Source organism: Urocitellus parryii, chromosome X (assembly GCF_045843805.1).
Source record: "Urocitellus parryii isolate mUroPar1 chromosome X, mUroPar1.hap1, whole genome shotgun sequence".
NCBI lineage: Eukaryota > Metazoa > Chordata > Mammalia > Rodentia > Sciuridae > Urocitellus > Urocitellus parryii.
This window is the reverse complement of record NC_135547.1, coordinates 129,881,993-129,902,995: the sequence shown is the minus strand read 5'-3', so window position 1 is coordinate 129,902,995 and position 21,003 is coordinate 129,881,993. Positions and strand designations below refer to the sequence as shown.

General features: G+C 42.8%; 1 protein-coding gene across 3 annotated transcripts; it reads right to left on the bottom strand.

Annotated features, from left to right (window-relative positions):
• Positions 1 to 399: 399 nt before the first annotated feature.
• Positions 400 to 17,477, bottom strand: LOC144250765 (uncharacterized). Of its 3 annotated transcripts, XM_077793802.1 has the most exons (6): positions 16,904 to 17,477; positions 8,225 to 8,351; positions 7,983 to 8,043; positions 5,669 to 7,425; positions 3,815 to 3,884; positions 400 to 1,289 (listed from the first exon to the last, which is right to left on the bottom strand). In XM_077793802.1, the coding sequence occupies exons 1-4, from the start codon at positions 16,904 to 16,906 to the stop codon at positions 5,760 to 5,762; spliced, it is 1,857 nt and encodes a 618-aa protein (XP_077649928.1). In that variant the 5' UTR covers positions 16,907 to 17,477; the 3' UTR covers positions 400 to 1,289; positions 3,815 to 3,884; positions 5,669 to 5,759. The 3 variants fall into 3 exon arrangements, with proteins under 3 accessions (XP_077649928.1, XP_077649927.1, XP_077649929.1); XM_077793801.1 differs by lacking the exon at positions 3,815 to 3,884 and having other exon boundaries at positions 5,095 to 7,425; XM_077793803.1 differs by lacking the exon at positions 3,815 to 3,884.
• Between the last annotated feature and the right edge of the window lie 3,526 nt (positions 17,478 to 21,003).

Here is a 21,003-nt window from a genome sequence, read left to right as displayed (position 1 = left end):
CATTTGTCACAGCACATTGTTACAACTGTTTTATTTGGTTATGATTTGCCCTGTTAATCCTTTGCTGTGCCTAGATTATAAATCATACGTTATGACAGGCACCTATGTATACTGCACAAGTGTAGTCTATTAGGGTTAGGTACTAGTTGAACCGTCTACCTCCTCTGAGAGTTTTGGAATGTGTCCCGTGGTTAAAGTGGAGGGAACCTTCTTATTTTGAGGGCTCAGGTTCTGATTGCTTGCTGAGAATCTCCAGTTTGGGTGCAGGGAGGAAAGGGGCCTCTCAGCATCATCCTGATCATGTGGCCATTAGCAGTAGGGACTCCACCCTGGTTCGCCATGGGATGTTGGATCCTGTGCACAACCAGAGGCTTCCCACAGCTGGATAATTCTCTCGGGGCTCAGTTGGCATCATAGGAGTGCAGTTCAAGCCCTCCCCAGAACCCTGACATCTACATGTGCATGGTGTATACTTTGCATCCCAAATCCTGTACATTTATTTTCTGCCTTTTGTTTTCCTCTGCAGGGACTCCACGCTGCTTCTCCTCCTTGTATGTTGGCTTCTGCAGACCTGTGAGCCGAAATCACCGAATGCCTCCAAGCCAAACATCCTGCTGATCTTGGCAGATGATCTGAGCATCGGGGATGTTGATTGCTATGGGAACCATACACTGAGGTAGAGTGTGGTTTGGGTGGTGGGGTGGTGCTGTGTGTGTGTGAAGTTTAGTGGAATAATTTACTTAAAATCGACCAGTGCAAATGAAATTTCTTTTTTCTTTTTTTTTAAGATGGAGCAATCCTTTATTTTATACACTTTGAAGTTTTCAGTAAACAATCTTTCAATGGAAAAGAGAACATGAAACATCAGCCATTTGCCATCAGCAGCTGCTCTGCTCAGGGCCTAGGATCCACCTTGCCCAAGTGGTGAGGTGAAGGGGTATATTTCCCTTCCTTTATTAGCTTATCCCGCTGCTTCTTGATGGTATTCACATATTTCATCGTTTTCAGCCGAGGCAAACATTCTACGGAATCTTCATATTCTATCTTGCACTCTTTCTGGTCGCAGATATTACCAATTCCATGTGCACACTATATCCATTCTTTTCCAAAAGCATGGCATCGAGAAGGAATCTGGTAGGGCTGAACAGCCCTTTGGATTGTTAGATGACGGTCTTAGTCCTGCGGAACTCAGCACCAAACATGATTCTTTTCCAAGAGTAAAAATAGGGTCTTAGCCCTCTCAAACAACTTGAGGCCTGGCTGAGTTTGTGAGGGTTTTCCTGGGGCTGCTGTAATAAATAACCCAAAACAAAGAGACTTAAAAGTAATCCAGGAACCACCTCCCCACCCCAGCCCTGGAGGGCAGAGGCTGGACCAGGGTCCCAGCCTGAACTCCCTGCACAGGCTCCATGGAGGCTCCTCCTGCCTCTCCAGCTCCTGGGCTCCAGGTGGCCCTGGGATGGTGGCCCCTCACTGCAGTCTCTGCCTCCATCTCCGTGTGGCTCCTTCTCTGGGTTTGGGTACCCTTCTCTGTCTCTTGTGAGGACACTGCCATTACATGAGGGCCCCCTGACCCAGGAGGAGCCCATCTCAGACCCTTCACTAACGACCTCTGCAGAGACCCTGTTTCCATACAAGGTCCCACTCACAGGTTCTGGGGTCAAGGTGTGGACAGGACCTGCCTCTTACAATGGTGTCCAGCTCCCTCCACGGGCTCCAGGGAGCTCCTCCTGCCTCTCTCAGCTCCTGGGGTTCCAGGTGGCCCTTGGCAGAACAATATGGTGACCCCTCAAAAGCTTAAGACTGAATCACAATATGACCCAAAGGATTTGAAAGCAGTGAGTCCAAAAGATACTCACATATTCTGTGTTCACAGAAACCCTGATCCGCAGTATGACTGAGGACTAGGGCAAAAATCATGTCTTAGTGGGGTGTGGGGGAGCCAGGGCCAAAATGGGGGCCAAAGAGAAGTTCTGAATTGGGGTCTTTGGAGGCCAGAGGATCTTAGAGAGTGTGGGGTATTTTCTTATTTTGGCTGTATAGAGGATTACACACAGGCTTGTAAAATTGTCCTCCATTCTGAGCCCTTTATTCTCAGGGTTAGCAAATCACTAGAATTTTACCCCAAATCCATCAGCATGCATCTTATGTATGCATCCATGAATGAGCTATCCCTCCAACCACCCATCTACCCATGTTTTCATCCAGGCATCATCCATTCCTCTATCTGCCCATCCACCCATGGTAGATGGATAGCTTGATGGGTGAGTGGATGGGTGAGTGGATGGATGGGTGGGTGGATAGATGGGTGGGTAAATGGGTGGGTGGATGGGTGAGTGGATGGATGGATGGGTGGGTGGATGGGTGAGTGGATGGATGGATGGGTGGGTGGATAGATGGTTGCCTGGATGGATGGATGGATAGAGGGGGGATGGATGGGTGGGTGGATGGATAGATGGGAGGATGAGTGGATGGATGGATGGATAGACAGTTGCCTGGATGAATGGATGGATGGGTGAATGGATGAAGGCATGGATGGATGGATGGATGTTGGGTATGTGTCTCGGTGGATGAAAGGATGGATGGATGAATGGGTGGATGGAGAGATGGATGGATATATGGATGCATGGATGGATGCATGGATAGGTGGGTGGTTGGGTGGATGGGCAGGCAGATGGGTGGGTGGATGGGCAAATGGGTGGATGGGTGAATGGATGAATAGATTAATGGATGGATGGATGGTTGAATGGTGGATGAATGGGTGGGTGGGTGCCGCAGTCTAGCTGGGCACAAAATCACGAGCCACTCAAGCAGGAACAAACTTTAGTTTTTGAAACTGCCGCCAATGCCTGGTATGCACCTGGGAAGATCACACGCGGCATTCTCCCCCAAGTTCTCCAGGAACCCCAGAGCAAGTTCCTCCCCCGGAATTCCCTCCTACTGCACTTCCCCAACCAATGGGAACTCTCCAGGAGTCCCTCAGCAGGCTGAGGTGAACAGCAGGAGTCCAATATCCATATGAATGTAAATCTTAACATAATCATATCATCTCAATGGCTAGCTAGCGTCACCTTTCAACCCAAAATGCCATGCATCATATTACTTGGCTGTGGCTCTTAGCAGATGGGTGAGTGGATGGATGGATGGGCAGTTGGATGGTTGGCTGGCTGGCTGGATGAATGGGAGGACTGACAGATTCTCATGCTAAGGCTGGGTTCTTTAGCCTTGGTCCTACTGGTGCACAGGCCCAGATCACTCTCTGTGATGGGCCCATCCTGTTCATTGTAGGATGTTGAACAATATTTCTGGTCTTCACCTGTTGCTCACCAATAGCACCACATCCCAAAGTGGGACATCCCCAGTGTCTCTGTACTTTGCCAGTTGTCCTCAGGGGACTAGAACTGTCCTTATGGGGGGCCATTAGGTGGTCAGCTTTGGGTGCATGAAGAACAAGGTCTGAGCTTCTATAGCTTAGCTCCCACCAGATGCAGCCTCCTCCAAGGTAGAAGGGAAGAGACTAGCACCTGTCATCTGCCAGTCCGTGGGGAAATTCCTTGAGCTCTAGGGGCTGGGTCACTGCCTTTGGGATTCGTATCTATAGTGAGATTCTCAATCAATTTTTGCACATCTGACTGCAAAAGCTCTTAGGTGAAGTGTTTCATTTTCTTGTTGAATTTTGCACCTGAGAAAGCTGGTAGGAAACTCAGGGTGCACCCTTCGGGAATGCTGGTGGGATATTCAGAGCACACAAGCCCCCTGGGTTGCATACGCCCCCCCCCCCCAAAAAAAAATAAGAAAAAGCCAAAAACTTTGCCTTTGTGTGTGACATCAGTCATCTCTTCCTTCAAACGTAATTTTGTTGGGGTCCATCTTCCTAAGAAGCCCTGTGATGTAACCACAGAGTTATTGTGACAAGAGGTCCCCATAACCCACTCTAAGTGGAGAATGTCACCAAGCAGGTGTGCATTTCACCCACAACCCACCCAAGGTCCTGGCTGAGCCCAGGCTGCCTCCGGCGGGCTCAGAACCCACCTCATTCCTTAGCTGGACAAAAGCTTCTCACGCAGCCTGTGTTTATAATCACTGTTCAACATCTGTCAATCATCACCCCCCCCCAAAGTGAAATCAGCAAGGTGTCTGTGTGCCAGCCCCCCAGGCCAAAGTCAAAATTCAAAATCTGGGGGCCCTTTTTTGCTTTGACAACAGCTGAGGTGGGGGAGGGCTGTAGGAGGAACCGCCCAGGGTGAGCCTCATCTGTCCTTTGCAAACTCAGAGAGTTGGGCACACTAAGACAGGTGCCATGCCTCCCCAGGAAGTTCCATGCTGGCCTCTTCTGGAGCCCAGTGTGTTCCCGTCCCTTTCCCAAGTGACATTCATCTGATTTGCTCAGGACCCCCAATATCGACCGGCTGGCAGGGGAGGGCGTGAGACTCACCCAGCACCTGGCAGCCGCCATGCTCTGCACCCCAATAAGAGAAGCCTTTCTCACTGGGAGATATGCCCTGTAATCAGATGGGTGACTTGGGGACGGTGGTCAGAAGCTCCGGCCTGCAGCCTGGACCCCATCACCAATCTAGCTGGGTAGCCATCCCCGAGAGACTGGTAAAGGGAAGGCTAATGTGCCCTCCTGTCATCTTCCTGCAGTGTGTGCTCAGAACAGGGTATCCTATGCCCTCACCCCTCAGGACCCTCAGACCTCATGGGTGTTAAAACCCACGAACAAAGCCGGGCATGGTAGCACACGCCTCTCATTCCAGCAGTCGGGAGGCTGAGGCAGGTGGATCTCGAGTTCAAATCGAGCCTCAGCCAAAAGGAGGCCCTAAGCAACTCAGTGAGACCCCGAAATGCAAAATAGGGCTGCAGATGGGGCTCAGAGGTTAGGTACCCTTGGTTTAATCAAATGTGAGTCACAGATATCCATGACTCACCTATCATGATATGTCATAATTATTCTGATTTAAAATTTTGGAAAAAGAGAGGAAAGAGAGATAATGAATGACACATAAATCGGGTGTGTTTTCTTGTGTGTCAAAAAAGCCATCACAGCATTTGATTTTTACCCGTGTTCCAGTCTGCTAACATTATAACACCTACCTTTAATGTTATATTAATAAAACAGAGTCTGCACCTCACATGGAAGCAGCCTTAACCATCATGAATTTGTTTCAATAATGGGAGGGTCTTTTTTCTTATGTAAAAATACATCAAATTGAGATCAATGGTCCACTTTCATTTTTATCCATTGAAGCAGCTGAAAGCACCTTTCCAGAAGCCCATGTCACAGGGTTTTCACTTGCTTTGCTTTTCTCAAATTCCCTCCAAACCATGCAGTCTCCATCCCAGCAGCACTTACAATATCAAGAAATATGCTCTCCGAGAAAAAGAAATCTTTCTTTCCCAAGTCCCTTTTCTCATTTGGTCAACTCACTTTTGGCTGAATGAAATTTGTGTTTACCTCAGACTACAAATAAAAACAAATTATAAATCACAGCCAGTCACAGATGACACAAACACAGTTCTCCCTGGGGGCATGTTCCAGGGAGCAGAATACATCCAGGGTGCCCTGCAGAGTCTTCCCTAGGGTGGGCCCAGGACAGGTCAATGGAGGTCATTGACCTGTCCTTAAATCACACTATCACAGTGAAACAGTAATAACAGAAAAGTTTACCAATTGTTTTCATGCATGATTTCTCTGCAGTATCTGTTCTTTCACGTGTGTGAAGCAGACAGGATGTGGCAAGAGGTTTTCCACATTGTTGTTATTCATAGCGCTTTTCTCTGGTATGTATTCTTCCATGTCTGTGAAGGTAACTGGATGTAGCAAAGGCTTTGCCACACTGCTTACATTCATAGGGCTTCTCTCCAGTATGTGTTTTTCCATGTCTGTGAAGGTAACTGGATGTAGCAAAGGCTTTGCCACACTGCTTACATTCATAGGGCTTCTCTCCAGTGTGCATTCTTCCATGAATCTGAAGGTAACTGGACGTAGCAAAGGCTTTGCCACATTGCTTACAATCATAGGGCTTCGCTCCAGTATGAGTTTTTTCATGTGAGTAAAGGTGAGAGGACTGAGTGAAGGCTTTCCCACACTGCTTACATTCATACGGCTTCTCTCCAGTATGAGTTCGTTCATGTATCTGAAGGTAAGAGGCAGTAGTGAAGACTTTTCCACATTGTTGACATTCAGAGCATTTCTCTCTATTATGTGTTCTTCCATGAATCTGAAGGTGACTAGATGTAGAAAAGGCTTTTCCACACTGCTCACATTTATACGGCTTCTCCCCAGTATGAGTTTTTTCATGTAACTGAAGGTAACTGAATGTAGCAAAGGCTTTGCCACACTGCTTACATGCATAGGGCTTCTCTCCAATATGTGTTCTTCCATGTCTGTGAAGGTATCTGGACATAGCAAAGGCTTTGCCACACTGCTTACATGCATAGGGCTTCTCTCCAGTATGAGTTCGTTCATGTATCTGAAGGCCAGAGGCAGTAGTAAGGGCTTTTCCACATTGTTGACATTCATAGGGCTTTTCTCTTGTATGCATTCTTCCATGTATATGAAGCTGATGAGATCTAGCAAAGGCTTTGCCACACTGCTTACATTCATAGGGCTTCTCTCCAGTATGTGTTCTTCCATGTCTGTGAAGGTAACTGGATGTAGCAAAGGCTTTGCCACACTGCTTACATGCATAGGGCTTCTCTCCAGTATGAGTTTTTTCATGTAGGTAAAGGTGAGAGGACTGAGTGAAGGCTTTCCCACACCGCTTACATTCATAGGGCTTCTCTCCAGTATGCGTTCTTCCATGAATCTGAAGATAACTGGATCTAGCAAAGGCTTTGCCACACTGCTTACATTCATAGAGGTTCTCTCCAGTATGTGTTCTGTGATGTATTCTAAGTGAACTGGGATAAGCACAGTCTTTCCCACATACCTTACATTTGAAAGGAGCATTCCCCATGTGTGTGATCCTGTGCCTTTGAAGACTTGTGTGTGAAATAAAGGTTTGACCACCTTGTTTACATTGATAGAGTTTCTCTCCAGAATGAATTCTTTCATGTCTTCTGAATAAAGAGGAGAAATGAAAGGCTTTCCCACATACCTCACATTGAAAATGTTTACCTCCTCTGTGTGTTCTCATGTGTCTTTGAACATCTGGGAGAGAAGAAGAGGCTTCACCACATTGTTGATATTCATAGGGTTGCCACCCAGTATGAGTATCTTCATGCCTTTGAATGTCACTGGAACAAATGGAGACTTTCCCACATACTGTATGTTCATAGGGTCCCTCTCCAGTTTGTATTAACATTTGTGTGTGAACACTTTTGAGCAAAACCAGGGATTGCCTGTGCTGTTTAAATTCACATGGCTTGTCTTCACATTCCTCATGCTTGTGGCATTTGTGTCCAGAGTGAGATGTGATGTGCCTATGAAGGAATGAAGGGCATATGAACTCCTTGGCATACATATAACAACCACATGGACTTACTCTGTTAAAATTTTTCTTTGTCCAGTTAAGAACTGTAATCTCATTGAAAGTTTCCCACACTATCTTCTTGGCCTTTTAAGTTTACTATATGGCTTCTTTGAAGAATGACAGCACACTATCAATGCTGGATTCATTCATGATTCATGATTTTATCAAAGGCTTACAATACTACCAACATCAGGTAAAGGCTAGGTTTTCTGATTTGTTCAAATTTCTTGAAAATCAAGAGATTGAAAGGAAACAATCCTTTGCAATGCAGCCTCCCTATTGAGATTATCCAAATAGTGATATTCACATTCAATTACATGTACTTTATGCATGCCTAGTACTTTGAAAAAACTAAATATCTGTCACAACTAAGTATATATTTCAGGTGAAAAAATTCTTTAAGAATAAATACATTTCAAATTGTGTATACTTCTTGGGTTGGTCTGTTTTAAAAATTATATGACCCTCTCAGATTCTTTCAAGAACTTCTTTTGTGAATACAATTACCTTAGAATGCTCTCAGAATTTTTGATCTCATATTCCATTTTCTTTTCATCACATTTGTTTCCTAAAATGAGAAACCAGAACAATCTTTATGAATTTTTAGGAGACAGAATGCTTTGCCAAATCGTAGGTACCTTTTATGCTCCAATAATTCAACAACTGATTCCCTTTTAATGTTCTATATAAATGACCAAAATAAACACGAGTTCTCTAGTAGATTTTGAGAAAAAAAAAATCTTTATTACCTATAAAAGCCAGGTTTCTGAGAACTTCCAGCATCACATCTCTGTAAAGGTCCTTCTGGGAAGGATCCAGCAAAGCCCACTCCTCCTGGGTGAAGTTCACAGCCACATCCTCAAAGGTCACTGAGATCTAAAATGTCCCACAAATATATACTGGAGGTCAGGAGAGATTGACAGCAGAAGAAATGTATAGTCAACATGCTTGATGTCCACATGAATCTCTGAGTCCCTGATTAATTGTATGATGTGGTCCATCAAATGCTTCCTGCACTCAAATCCTCACAGACATTCCAACACTAGAATTGGGCCTCTCAAAAGACAAGCAACTTAATGTTTTACTCCCTTCCTTTGTTGAGTTCACAGAAAGTAAGACAGGCTCCTGGGTCACACCTAACTTCTTTCTTCATTGCACTCCTATTACAATCCTAACAACTTTCTGTGCAGTGCAGAGGTAATATTAGCGACTCTGATAGGACTTACCCTTAAAAAAGAAAGCTGACTGAGAAGAAAATTGCTGGAGTAACAAAACTCACCCTGTAAGAGAGATTCTGCCAACCACAGTGGCTCACTGTGCCTACAAAATTAATATAAACAACATGGCATTGACTGATCTCTTGATTCCTTCTGAAAGTCTATTGTTCCATCTTTAAAGAAATGTCTAGAACACCCCACCCTCAACTTCCAAAAATGGATCACTAAGAAGCTTCCCCTACAGACTACATTTAGACAACTTTTCACTCAGGTTGTCACAATTTGTGAACTGGGGATGGAGTTCATCTTTTGTGATTACCCCAACAGAACAACTAACTATATGTTTACACATGCTATTCTCCAGAAAAAAAAAATAGTCAAATAGTAAACAAGCACCATGATTAATGAACACAAAAATTTGATGATTTCTCATGATTACTGTCAATGCAGAATGTATTAAGATGAAAAGTTGGAACATGACTTAGATATAAGTCAATGACCCAAAAATGTCACCTTATCCAAACAAGAACCTTGCAAAGTTTTATAAGTCTCAACACAATTTTATTAATGAACAACAGAAACTAATTTCTAAATCTCATAGCAACAATGAATGTACATCATCTATAAAACTCTAGTAAAAAGCAGTCACTTCACTACTATAAGTTCATGTGGCCCATAGCCATGTTCTGCTCAAGACACTTTGATCAAGATGGGGCCACATGTGCACTGGATGTCTGTTGTGAAAGAGTTTCCTCCTGCCTGTAATGATGGTGGTGCAAACCTAAGACAGCAGCATTTCCAGGGTGGTAAAGAAGCAAGGTTGCAACCCAGAATCCTCACCTATCAAACACAATTTGGGTGGGAAACAGGTCACTGAATGTACAACCATAATAATACTAGATGTCTGCACTGTGATGGAGCAGCCAAAAATATCACCTACCAGAAGGTGCCCCTGCCACTGACACCCAACCATACTCAAGGACTTAAAACATGTCACATCCTGAGCAGCACAGTATCAGCAGAGGTGAGCAAGAGACCAAGAAAAAGCCTTCAGTGGGCCAGCCTTCACAGGAGGGAAAGATGAGTGACAGCAGATGTCTTGGATACGGATCACATGATGGTCCAGGCAAACTGGAATCCAGGTGGCCAAATGCACTACATCCTTAATTCTGTAGACAAAATCCATTTAGTATATGTTCAAATGTGAAACACTAAAATACTTTTAATGAGCTCACAATAAATTTTATGTTACTTATTTATTTGTGGTAGAAACATTTAGAAAAAATGAGCAGGGATTGAACATAGGGCACTTAATGACTGAGCCACATCCCAACCACATATGCCATTTTGACACAGTACTCAAAAACTTGCTCAGGGCCTTGTGAGGGGCTAAGGCCAGCATTGAAATTTATGTTTCTCCTGCCTCAGCCTCCCCAGCTAAGGAGAATACAGTCATGCACCATTGTACGTGTGGAAAATTAGTTTTGCCAAAGAACAAGTTATACATTTCTATACTGATGAGAATAAGGAAAAAATTCAACAGTCAAGGGCTGGGGATGTGGCTCAAGCGGTAGCGCGCTCGCCTGGCATGCGTGCGGCCCGGGTTCGATCCTCAGCACCACATACAAACAAAGATGTTGTGTCTGCCGAGAACTAAAAAATAAATATTAAAAAAAATTCTCTCTCTCTCAGCCTTCTCAGAATCACAGTAAAACTCCCCAGAACAGGCCACATTCTGAGCCATAAACCTCACCTCAACAAGTGTACAATGTCAGTGAAATCCCAAGTATGCTCAAAGAACATGGGAGTTAAAGCCGAAATCAGATCAGAAGCAGCTGGAAAACCTCTAAGCAATGGGAGATGCAACACAGGGCTCTAAACAGACCCAGGAAGAAGAGGTAATTCAAGGGAAAACTTGACCATGGTGAGAAAAATAAAATGTACAAGTCCAACATGGGAATACCACACAAATGGTGCATTGGGGGTCTCTAGAGCATCCAAATCACATTCCAGAAAAGAAGAGAAAAAAAAAAAAAACAATCACTGAAATTGGCATTTAAGGAAAGCAGAGAAAGACCAAAGTAAGTGCCAATTAAGCACAGGCGGTTAACAGAGGGTGTTGGTGAAACCCCAATCAAGAAATCAGCAGTCTTCAAAACCAAGTTCTTCATGAATATCAGCATCACTGACAAACTAATATTGGTTTAAGAAAACAGAGGACAGGAGTGAGGTTATGGCTCAGTGTACAGAGCTTGCCTAGCACCAGTGAGATATTGGGTTCAATTCTTACTACCACATCAAAGTAAATAAATAGAACAGAGGTATGAAAGATACATTAAACATTAAACAAATAAGAAAACCAAGGACACAGAAACTACCCATTACAATTAAGATAGCCACCGTTACCATCCATGGGCTCTTCAACAATATCATGAACATGCACTTGACACAAATCAGATAACTTAAGAGTAACTGGTCCACTACTTTGAGAGAGACCATCTCCTACAACTTACACAGAAGGCCAAATACACAAAACACATGAGCCTGTGCCTACTGAAGAAACTGACTCAATAACTCATTACCATCAAAAAAGTGAAATGTAGGACTTTTAGACATTCTACAGGCTGCCACTAGACACTGCAGAACTGCTACCAATTTTGTACATTTCTTTTGAGAATGCAGAAGCAGAGGAAACACCTTCTAATTTCATTGGAGGCATAAGTTACAATATTATCAAAATTAAATTGATAAAATGAGGAAGCTATGAATTACTCTCATGATCGTAAATGTAAAATGCCTCCACAAACATTACTTAACTGAATCCAAAAATAATTAAAAAGAATTGCATATCAAGTCCAAGACTTTGAAAAGAGTAGAGAGTGTAAACTAGAGAGAAAGGGTGTATGATAGTATGTGTGATGGCTCATTTGAATTGTCACCTTGATGGGATTAAGAGACACACTTATCGTGTGTCCATGAGGTTGTGTCTAAGAGTTATTGGCATGTAGCATAGCAAACTGGAACACCTCCCTAAGTCTGAGTAACGTCATCCAAATAGGATGGTGGCTTGCGTGGAATAAAAGTCGCAACAACATGGTAGCAGCTGCAGATGCAAGCTAGATTCTACATAGATGGGTTTTCCACTGCTGCTGTGATTCCCTGAGTATATTAGACTTTTCCTTTTTCACTCTTTCAAAGCCGATTCTCCCAATGATTCTCCAGGGAGTTTCCAGAAGCACTGGATCTCACACTAGGGTAGCACCATTGATCCCTCTTGTTCAGAGGCTTCAGCATCTTGGGCGGCACAGCTACTACTTCTCCAGCTCCCCAGCCAGCAGACTGCCACAGAGGACTCCCCAGCTTCTGGTCATCTCAGACAATCTAATAAATCCTCTTTTTGTAATTATTCTTCCTGTTGATTCTGTTCCAATGGAGAACCCTGACTAATGTAATATATCAGACTACAATCACTCTGAAAAATAAATGTAATAACAATGTGAATGAACTATCACACCATGGAAGATTCACAAACGTATACATCAGAAACAATGTTACATACTCAATACCTTTTCCATAATAATGCAAGAGTAAAGGAAAAAGGAAGAGTTATATATGCAAATTTCAAAACTATGAAGAAAAGCAATGAAACTGATTTTCAATACTGTTTACATTTTGAGAGAAATGGGGTGACTTGTCTCATTATAACTCCTGGTTTGGTGGAGTCCCCTTAAAATTTTTGTAACTAGGAAAGTCAGGGCAGGAAGATGACAAGACTGAAGCCAGCCTCAGCAATGGAGCAAAACCATCAGAAACACAGTCAGACTTGGTCTTAATCAAAAATTACAATCAGGGAAAGAGGCTGTCACTCAGTGACAGAGCACATTCCTAGCATGTTTGAGGCACTTGGTTTGAAACTTAGATCCACAAAAAAAAAATCAATACAATTAAGGTATTCTGTTCATTTACACTATAACAAAGTTAAAAATAATTAAAAATAATAAAAATAAAAAATGCTGGAGATGTGCTCAGTCATCAAATGCCTCTGGGTTAAATCCCTAGGGATACACAAACCCACTATCAAAAAACGCTGTCACATCGGGCTGGGGATGTGGCTCAAGTGGTAGCTCGCTCGCCTAGCATGCGTGCGGCCCGGGTTGGATCCTCAGCAGCACCACATACCAACAAAGATATTGTGTCCGCCGAGAACTAAGAAAAAATAAATAAATGTTAAAATTCTCTCTCTCTGTCCCCCTCTTTCTCACTCTCTCTTAAAAAAAAAAAAAAAAAAAAAAAACGCTGTCACAAACTTGAAAGTATTTTTTGAATGACAATAGCATGGGCAAGTCCCTGGCTTAAATCCCACCACTTAATACATAAGCAAATAAATCAATAAAAGTTCACTTTCTTGGGCTGGGAAATAGCTCAATAGTAGAGCCAAGCATGCATAAGACCCTGGGTTCAATCTGAATCAGGGCACAAACACACACACACACACACACACACACACACTATATATATATATATATATCTACTAAATTTCATGTCGTGAATGACAAAAAAAAGATTACAATAGGAAACGTACAAAATGAGAGGCATAAAATACAATAAAATTAATAGAAAGACAATATAATTTTTTTACCAAGGAGATTAAGGAGACTAAACTTCCCCATGATCTTCACTGTCTGAAAACCCCTGAGCATTTTAGAAAATTCTGTGAAATCCAGGGCCAGGTGTGCTGTGCTTCTTGGTGAGCTTAAAAAGAGAAAACCCTACTTCTAATAATGGAAAAAGGAGACCATGTTTAAGATGATTGAAAATCTTGTAGTGATCATAGTGAGTGTAGACAGAGAGAATTCATTTACCTCCCAAATTTCATAAGCTAACAGTCCAGCTCCCAACGTGGTGGTCCAAGGATAAGGGACATTTTTTTTTCTTTTAGATTCCTTGGATTGAACCCAGAGGCAGTTGACCACTGAACCACATCCCCAGTATTTGAAGTCTCACCAAGTTGCAAAGGGTCTCGCTAAGTTGTTAAAGCTGTCCTCAAACTTTCAATCCTTCTGCCTCAGCCTCTGGAGAAGCAAGGAATACTGCTGTGCACCACTGCACCTTGCCATAAATTAGGATGTTTACTAAATGGAAATGTAAGTAGGCTTTTTTTTCCACTTCTTTTTTCACTCTTTCATCATATTTCATCATATTTAGTGCTGAATAAATAAACTTGGGCGTCAGATAAGTGAGCAGATCATTTCACAGTGATAACCACAGATGGCTGGTGCTGAGGGAGCAAACATATCAGGCTCAAGAGGCAGGGAAGGTCCCCCTGCCAATTGGGACATCCTCACACCTGGGCATGGCACTGAAATACTGCATGATTACTCTCCCCTGAGACCTAGACCATGACTCCAGGCTATGAGGCTTTTCAGATTTGCAGAGCACTGCACGGGAGTGGCTGGTCCTTATGCTTGGGGAGAGTTTTTGCTCCTCCACACTGTGAGAGAATGCAAGGGTTAGGAATCACTGGTGACATGGCCTCTTACCACCAGCATCCACAGGCTGACTGTCCAACTGCATCCAAGGAATGGGAACAAGGCTTGGGGAAAACAAGGTCCCAAGAAGTTAGCTGTCTAGATGAGACTTGTTCCAGGACATTCCTTTGCCCCAAAACCTCAGTTTATCCCCCAAGAGGCTGTACCTCACAACTTAGGCTGTCCTCTAAGAGGAGCTGACCCAGGGCCTAAAGTTCCTTGAACCATGCAGGGCACAGGACAGCTGTGGGCACATGGTGGCAACCCAGGAATGGATAGTGGCTGAGAACATAGGACTCTCTGAGGTATCAAAAGAAAACCAGCCTGAGAAATCTGATATGCTGTCTATACCTAAGAAAGATAAAGAGAGAAGCACAGGATTTTCCCAGGTGTGAACTGAAGTTCTCTATGAACTTGCTCTATATCAATGAACCTTCAGACCACGTGACTTTGGGAAATTACACCAACATGAAGATAGTAAAATGGGGTCCTGGATGGATGGCAAAAATTCTCATTTGATAGCTTAAGCCCTTTCATAGCCAATTACCTTAATTTCTATATTAGTCCCAAATTCTCAAAACAAATGCACTTCTCAGAATATATTACCAACCTTAGCATATCACCACCATCTTCCAAAGCTAACAATGTATTTAACAGACCTACAGAAGAAACCCCCCCCCTTTTTTTCTGTAGCCACTCATCTGATGATCCTACCAATGCAATTGGTTAATGTATTCATACATAACTTTGACAAATGACCTTGTCAGCCAAGCACAGTGGGGCACAACTATAACCCCAGCAGCTTGACTAGGTCAGGAGAACAGCTAAATTCAAAGCCAGCCTCAGCAACTTAGTGAGGCCCTAAGAAACTTAGTGACATCATGTCTGAAAATAAACTATAAAAAGAGCTGCAGATCTGGCTCAGTGCTTAAGTACCCCTGGGGTCAATCCCTGGTATTTTAAAGAATGTAATCTCTTCCTGGTTAAAACACTACATCATTCAGGATAAGTTGAATCCACATTCCTGAGTATGGTCATTAGTATTTGGGTCAAAATAAACTATTTTCCTCAGGTATGGTGGCCAGTGCCTTTAATTCCATTACCTAGAGAAGCTGAGGCAGGAGGATGACAAGTTCCTGGGAGGCTGGACAACATGGCCAGATCCACTTTGAAAACAAAATTTAAAAGGGCTGGAGATGAAGAGCCTGAGAATAAATCAGACATTGTATCCTATTTGCATATGTGACTACATGACCAGTGTGAATGGACATTAGGTACAACCAGAAAAACGAGAAGATACACTCTATTTACGTATAATGTGTCAAAATGCATTTTACTGTCATGTATAAGTAATAGAAACAATGTAAAATAAATAAATAACTTCTGCCAAAAACAAACAAACAAACAACAAACAAAAAAGGGCTGTGGATGTAAACCAAGATTCAATATCCCTAGTACCAATAACCCACTGCCTTATTTCATTTAAAGTAGCTATGTTATGGGAACACAGCATGTGTCAAGTGACTATTCTTTTCCCTCAAGGATGATATTCAGAAACAGAAAACAAAAGTGTTATGCATATGGCCTGGTTGGATCCTCAGCACCACATACAAATAAAGATGTGTCTCCCCAAAACTAAAAAAAAAAAAAAATAAATATTAAAATTTCTCTTTCTCTCTCTAAAAAAAAAAAAAAAAAAAAAAAGAAGTTGGAGGGCAGTGTCCCAAGCAACTGGGATACAATCTCATTTTTTTCTTTAAATTGGGGGGGGGGTATGCCTGAGGATTTCACTGATAAAGCTTCTCTAGTTTTGAACTTCAATACAAAAACAAAATATTGTTTGAAATATATCAGTAGAGAAAAAGTGAAAATTAATAGACTGTGTCCATTTGAAACACAGGAGGAAGCCCAGATATTTATGACGGGAAGTGGAAAAGATGGTGGCATTTTAGAATGCAGCAGGCAACTGCAATTTGAAAGACCTGCAGCAGGGCTGGAGATGTGGCTCAGCAGTAGTGTGCTCGCCTGGCATGCGTGCAGCCCAGGTTTGATCCTCAGCACCACGTACAAACAAAGATGTTGTGTTCGCCGAAAACTAAAAAATAAATATTAAAAAAAATTCTCTCTCTCTCTTAAAAAAAAAATGACCTACAGCAGCATTCGTAGGAACTAAACTGGGGGAAGGAAAGTGAATTTGGGATCCTGCTTCCTACACGTTTGGAAGAGTGGGGGCAGGCCACCAGCTGGAGGGGAGGGGAAGCTGATAACCTGAGCCTCCCATTCAACAATGGAAGCCAAGGGACAGGGCCCAGGGCCACCTGCCAGGGGAAACTGGGCCTCATGCTCCGCAGCTGACCTCAGGGACTGGATACCCAGCCCAATCCTAGGGGCCAGAGAGCAGAAGCCCAGGGCCATCCGCCATGGAGGACTAGACTGCACCCTCTGCAACAACCATGGGCACCCAACACCCAGCTCACTCCGCGGGACCAGTGGAAGAGGCTTAGGGTCAGCCGCCAGCGAGGTGACTTCAAGATTCTACCATCCAGCCCAACCCCCAGGACCAGGGGACAGTAACCCAGGGCAACCTCCAGAGGTGACTCCACCAGGCTCTGCAGCTCACCCCTTTGCGGAGGCCCCAAGGCAGGTGCTGACCATGGCCCTTCAGCCCTCGTCACATACTCACCATTTTTGTCTTTCTAGAGGACACGGTGTTCTCTTGAGGACCTCAAGGCACCAGAGATAGAGGGAGGCACAGGCTGCTCAGAATCACCTAGGCCTTTTGGCAGACCTCGTGGGGCCCGGAAAGGGAGAAGCAGAGTTGGTGAGGAAGAAAAGCCCGCGAGATTTCCAAAGCCCGCCCTTCCCCTCGGGTCCAGATCTGATTGGACAATTCCACCCCAGCATCCCTAATGGGCCGCCTCTAGTCAGGCCTCTGCATTGTGACTGACAGCTAAGGTTATCCAATCAGTAACCAAAATTGCCTAGAGTGGCAGATCCTTGGCCCCAGCCCTTTTCAGGTGGAGCTTCTTTCCTGGGCTGGGAACTAATCCAGGTGGGAAGCCTTTGCTTGGAACTTGGTACAAAGGGTAACATCTGGGATTGAGCTCTGGCTGAGGGAGACTGCTTTCCCAGCATGGGTGATGCCCTGGGTTTTAACCTCACCACAGAAACAAACAACAATTAAAAAATATATAAAAAATATTAGAAGGGCAGGGAAGAAGTCACTAAAGAGAATGAGAGAAGGCGGGTAGAATTCAAGGAAGGGGGAATAAGAAAATTGAAAAGAAATGAAAAGATAAAAGAAACAAAAACAAACAAACAAACAAAATTAGAAAATAAAGAAACAAAAGAAAAAAAATTTTTTTTACAAAAATCATAATGATGGGCTGGGGATGTGGCTCAAGTGGTAGCGCACTCGCCTGGCATGCGTGCGACCCGGGTTCCATCCTCAGCACCACATACCAACAAAGATGTTGTGTCCGCCGAGAACTAAAAAATAAATATTAAAAATTCTCTCTCTCTCTCTCTCTCTTAAAAAATAATAATAAAATGAAAATTAAAATTAAAAAAATAAGAATAAAATTTTAAAAAATGACAAAAAGAAGACCTTAAAAGAGCATACTACAGGGATACTGCCACATCAATGTTCATAGCAGCACAATTCACAATTGCTAGACTGTGGAACCAACCCAGATGCCCTTCAATAGATGAATGGATAAAAAAAATGTGGCATTTATACACCATGGAGTATTACGCAGCACTAAAAAACGACAAAATCATGGAATTTGCAGGGAAATGGATGGCACTAGAGCAGATTATGCTTAGTGAAGCTAGCCAATCCCTACAAAACAAATACCAAATGTCTTTTTTGATATAATGAGAACAACTAAGAACAGAGCAGGGAGGAAGAGCAGGAAGAAAAGATCAACATTAAACAGATACATTAGGTGGGAGGGAAAGGGAGAGAAAAGGGAAATTGCATGGTAATGGAGGGAGACCCTCATTGTTATACAAAATTGTTATACCAAATTACACATAAGAGGTTGTGAGGGGAATGGGAAAATAAACAAGGAGAGAAATGAATTACAGTAGATGGGGTACAGAGAGAAGATGTGAGGGGAGGGGAGGGGGGATAGTAGAGGATAGGAAAGATAGCACAATACAACAGACACTAGTATGGCAATATGTAAAAACGTGGATGTGTAACCAATGTGATGCTGCAATCTGTATTTGGGGTAAAATTGGGAGTTCATAACCAACTTGAATCTAATGTGTGAAATATGATATGTCAAGAGCTTTGTAATGTTTTTTTTTAATATTTATTTTTTAGTTTTTCAGCAGGCACAACATCTTTGTTTCTATGTGGTGCTGAGGATCGAACCTGGGCCGCACGCACGCCAGGCCAGCGCACTACCGCTTGAGCCACATCCCCAGCTCACTTTGGATGTTTTGAACAACCAATAAAAAATATATATACATATAAAATAGTGACTTAAGGACTCTAAGGCCTGAGGAGCCCAAAATCAGGTGAAAATCAACAAATGATAATGCTATTTACCATGAGGAGTCCTTCTTCCCGAATCCTGCAGTATAACACCAGAGAAGCAGGTGGAGAGTGGAAAGTGGAAGGCTTTAATAAGAGAAAGCACAAAAGACTCCGCCCACCCCAGGAAGAAGGGGACCCAAAAGGCAGAATCCCTGGGAGGGGGAGGTCTTCTCCCTCTTAAACCTAAGGACTTCTTTTGTCCTCCCACATTCCTGTCCTTTATTTTCCTTTATTGTGCAGGTGATTGGGCATGAGAGTGGAAAGCCAAAGGGAGGGAATTGGGTGGACTTATGGGGTGGGAGGCAGAAACCTGGGCAGGAACAGCCTAGGGTGGTTTGATGAGCATCTTCCTATTGTACTGGGAGCTACTTCATTAACCCTTATTTAGGACTTGCCCAAGGCCATGACGACATGAACACTTCACTTCTCAGGTGTTTTTTTGGTTTCCCAGGATCAGATCAGATTGCATTTTTTTATTGGGCCTGATATTAGACCCCACTTACCTAGCTACACACACTACAATATTTCAATCTGGCTGAACAAACAGGGAGAGCCTACCTTCAAATAAATTAAAAGGGTTGATGATCTAGCTCAGAGGTCGAGCCCCACAGGGAGTTTTCAACAGAACCTCAAAGAAAAAGATACCTATATACATATATAGTATCAGCTGGTGTGACCTCAGGCAACTTAGCAAGATATAGTCTCAAAATTTTTGAAACAATATTTAAAAATATCATATGTATCATACATATTTGATATGTGAAAATAAATAGAGTTTGACAATTATTTTAGTAATTCTCATCAGCTCCGGAATACTTATCTTTTGAGGAATTAGATAGAGCTAAGAAAAAAAAAAACAATTGGTATTGGTGATTTGGCTCAGTGTTCTCTCCCCAGCAGGATGGAGGGGAAGAAGGTGTGGGAGGCAATTCCCCATGGCAGCAATGCGGGGTTGAAATAAAATGAGCACCTTGTGCTTAATGTCCATGTTCTACATTCCACTATTAGGGAGTTGTTGGAAGTAATCTGACTCTGGTGATCCCACACATAAGGTCATCTCTTTACCCCAAATCTGAACACAAAAGCAACTCAAGCATAGGGCAATACATATTTTGAGAAAGTGCCTCTCCAAATAATATACACAAATGACATTAGGTTATAATGCTCTTTAATGTGCCTACATACAGCAAAATAAATGAGACTTAGAACAAGAACAAGTGACAAGAGTGGGGTCTCAGAGTCATCAACAGCTCAATAAGCAATCAAGGAAAAGAAATAGGCCAGCTTCAGGTTACACAGACACATCCCTATGGTCCCAGCTGCCAGCCTCACTCCACCTCAAAAAACAACAATTAAAAGGACTGTGGGGAAACTCAGTGGTGGAGCACTCCTGGGTGAAATGTGAACAAAGACAGAGAGGAAAGAAGTTCAGAAGAGACATTTCACCAATCTGTATTTTGGAGTGGAGAGGCCTAAACTAACTTACAGAATATGTAATGAAACATTAGACACAAAAGATTTAAAATACAGGAAAATCTAATCTAAAAATAAGAGAGATTTAACCAAGAAAAAAATGTTGTTTTAAAATCTTCATGCTGATGCAATGCTCCTCTCCAACCCAGGGTGCATTTTTGTTACCTCTGAATAGATAAACAAAGAAATGAAGGCACAAACCTTTTCACACACCTACAGTTTTTTTCTCAAAATAAATAAATAAAATGAAATAAAATAAAAATATCCTCAAGTCTGAACAAGTTCAAATGGATCTGAAACAAGCAAAGGTCCTACCACATGTCTACATACAGGGCTTTTCTCCAGTGTGGATTCTTAAATGCTGTTCTAAGGGACCTGGAAAGTTGAAAGTCTTACTACAATTTTGAAAGACAGAAAAAGGATCTTCCCAGATGTGAATTCTTTATGTCTTTGAAAAAAACTCTGAAAGCTGAATACTGCCTCACATGGCTTATCCACAGCAATTTCTACAGGATGAGTCCTTTCATACAACTGAACAAAACTAGAACAGCTCAACAACTTATATTTCCTTTTTGCATAGGATTTATTCTTTTTATTCCAAAAGAATCTTCTGAGGCCTTAGTAAAAGACTGAGAAAACTAGATTTCCCACATTTCTCACACTCACAGGGCTTCTCTGTGTGTTTTCATATATGAGAAGAAAAACAGGGCTGTAGTGGAAGCTGACAGGATGTTGCTTTTCTCTGGTATGTATTCTGGTATGTA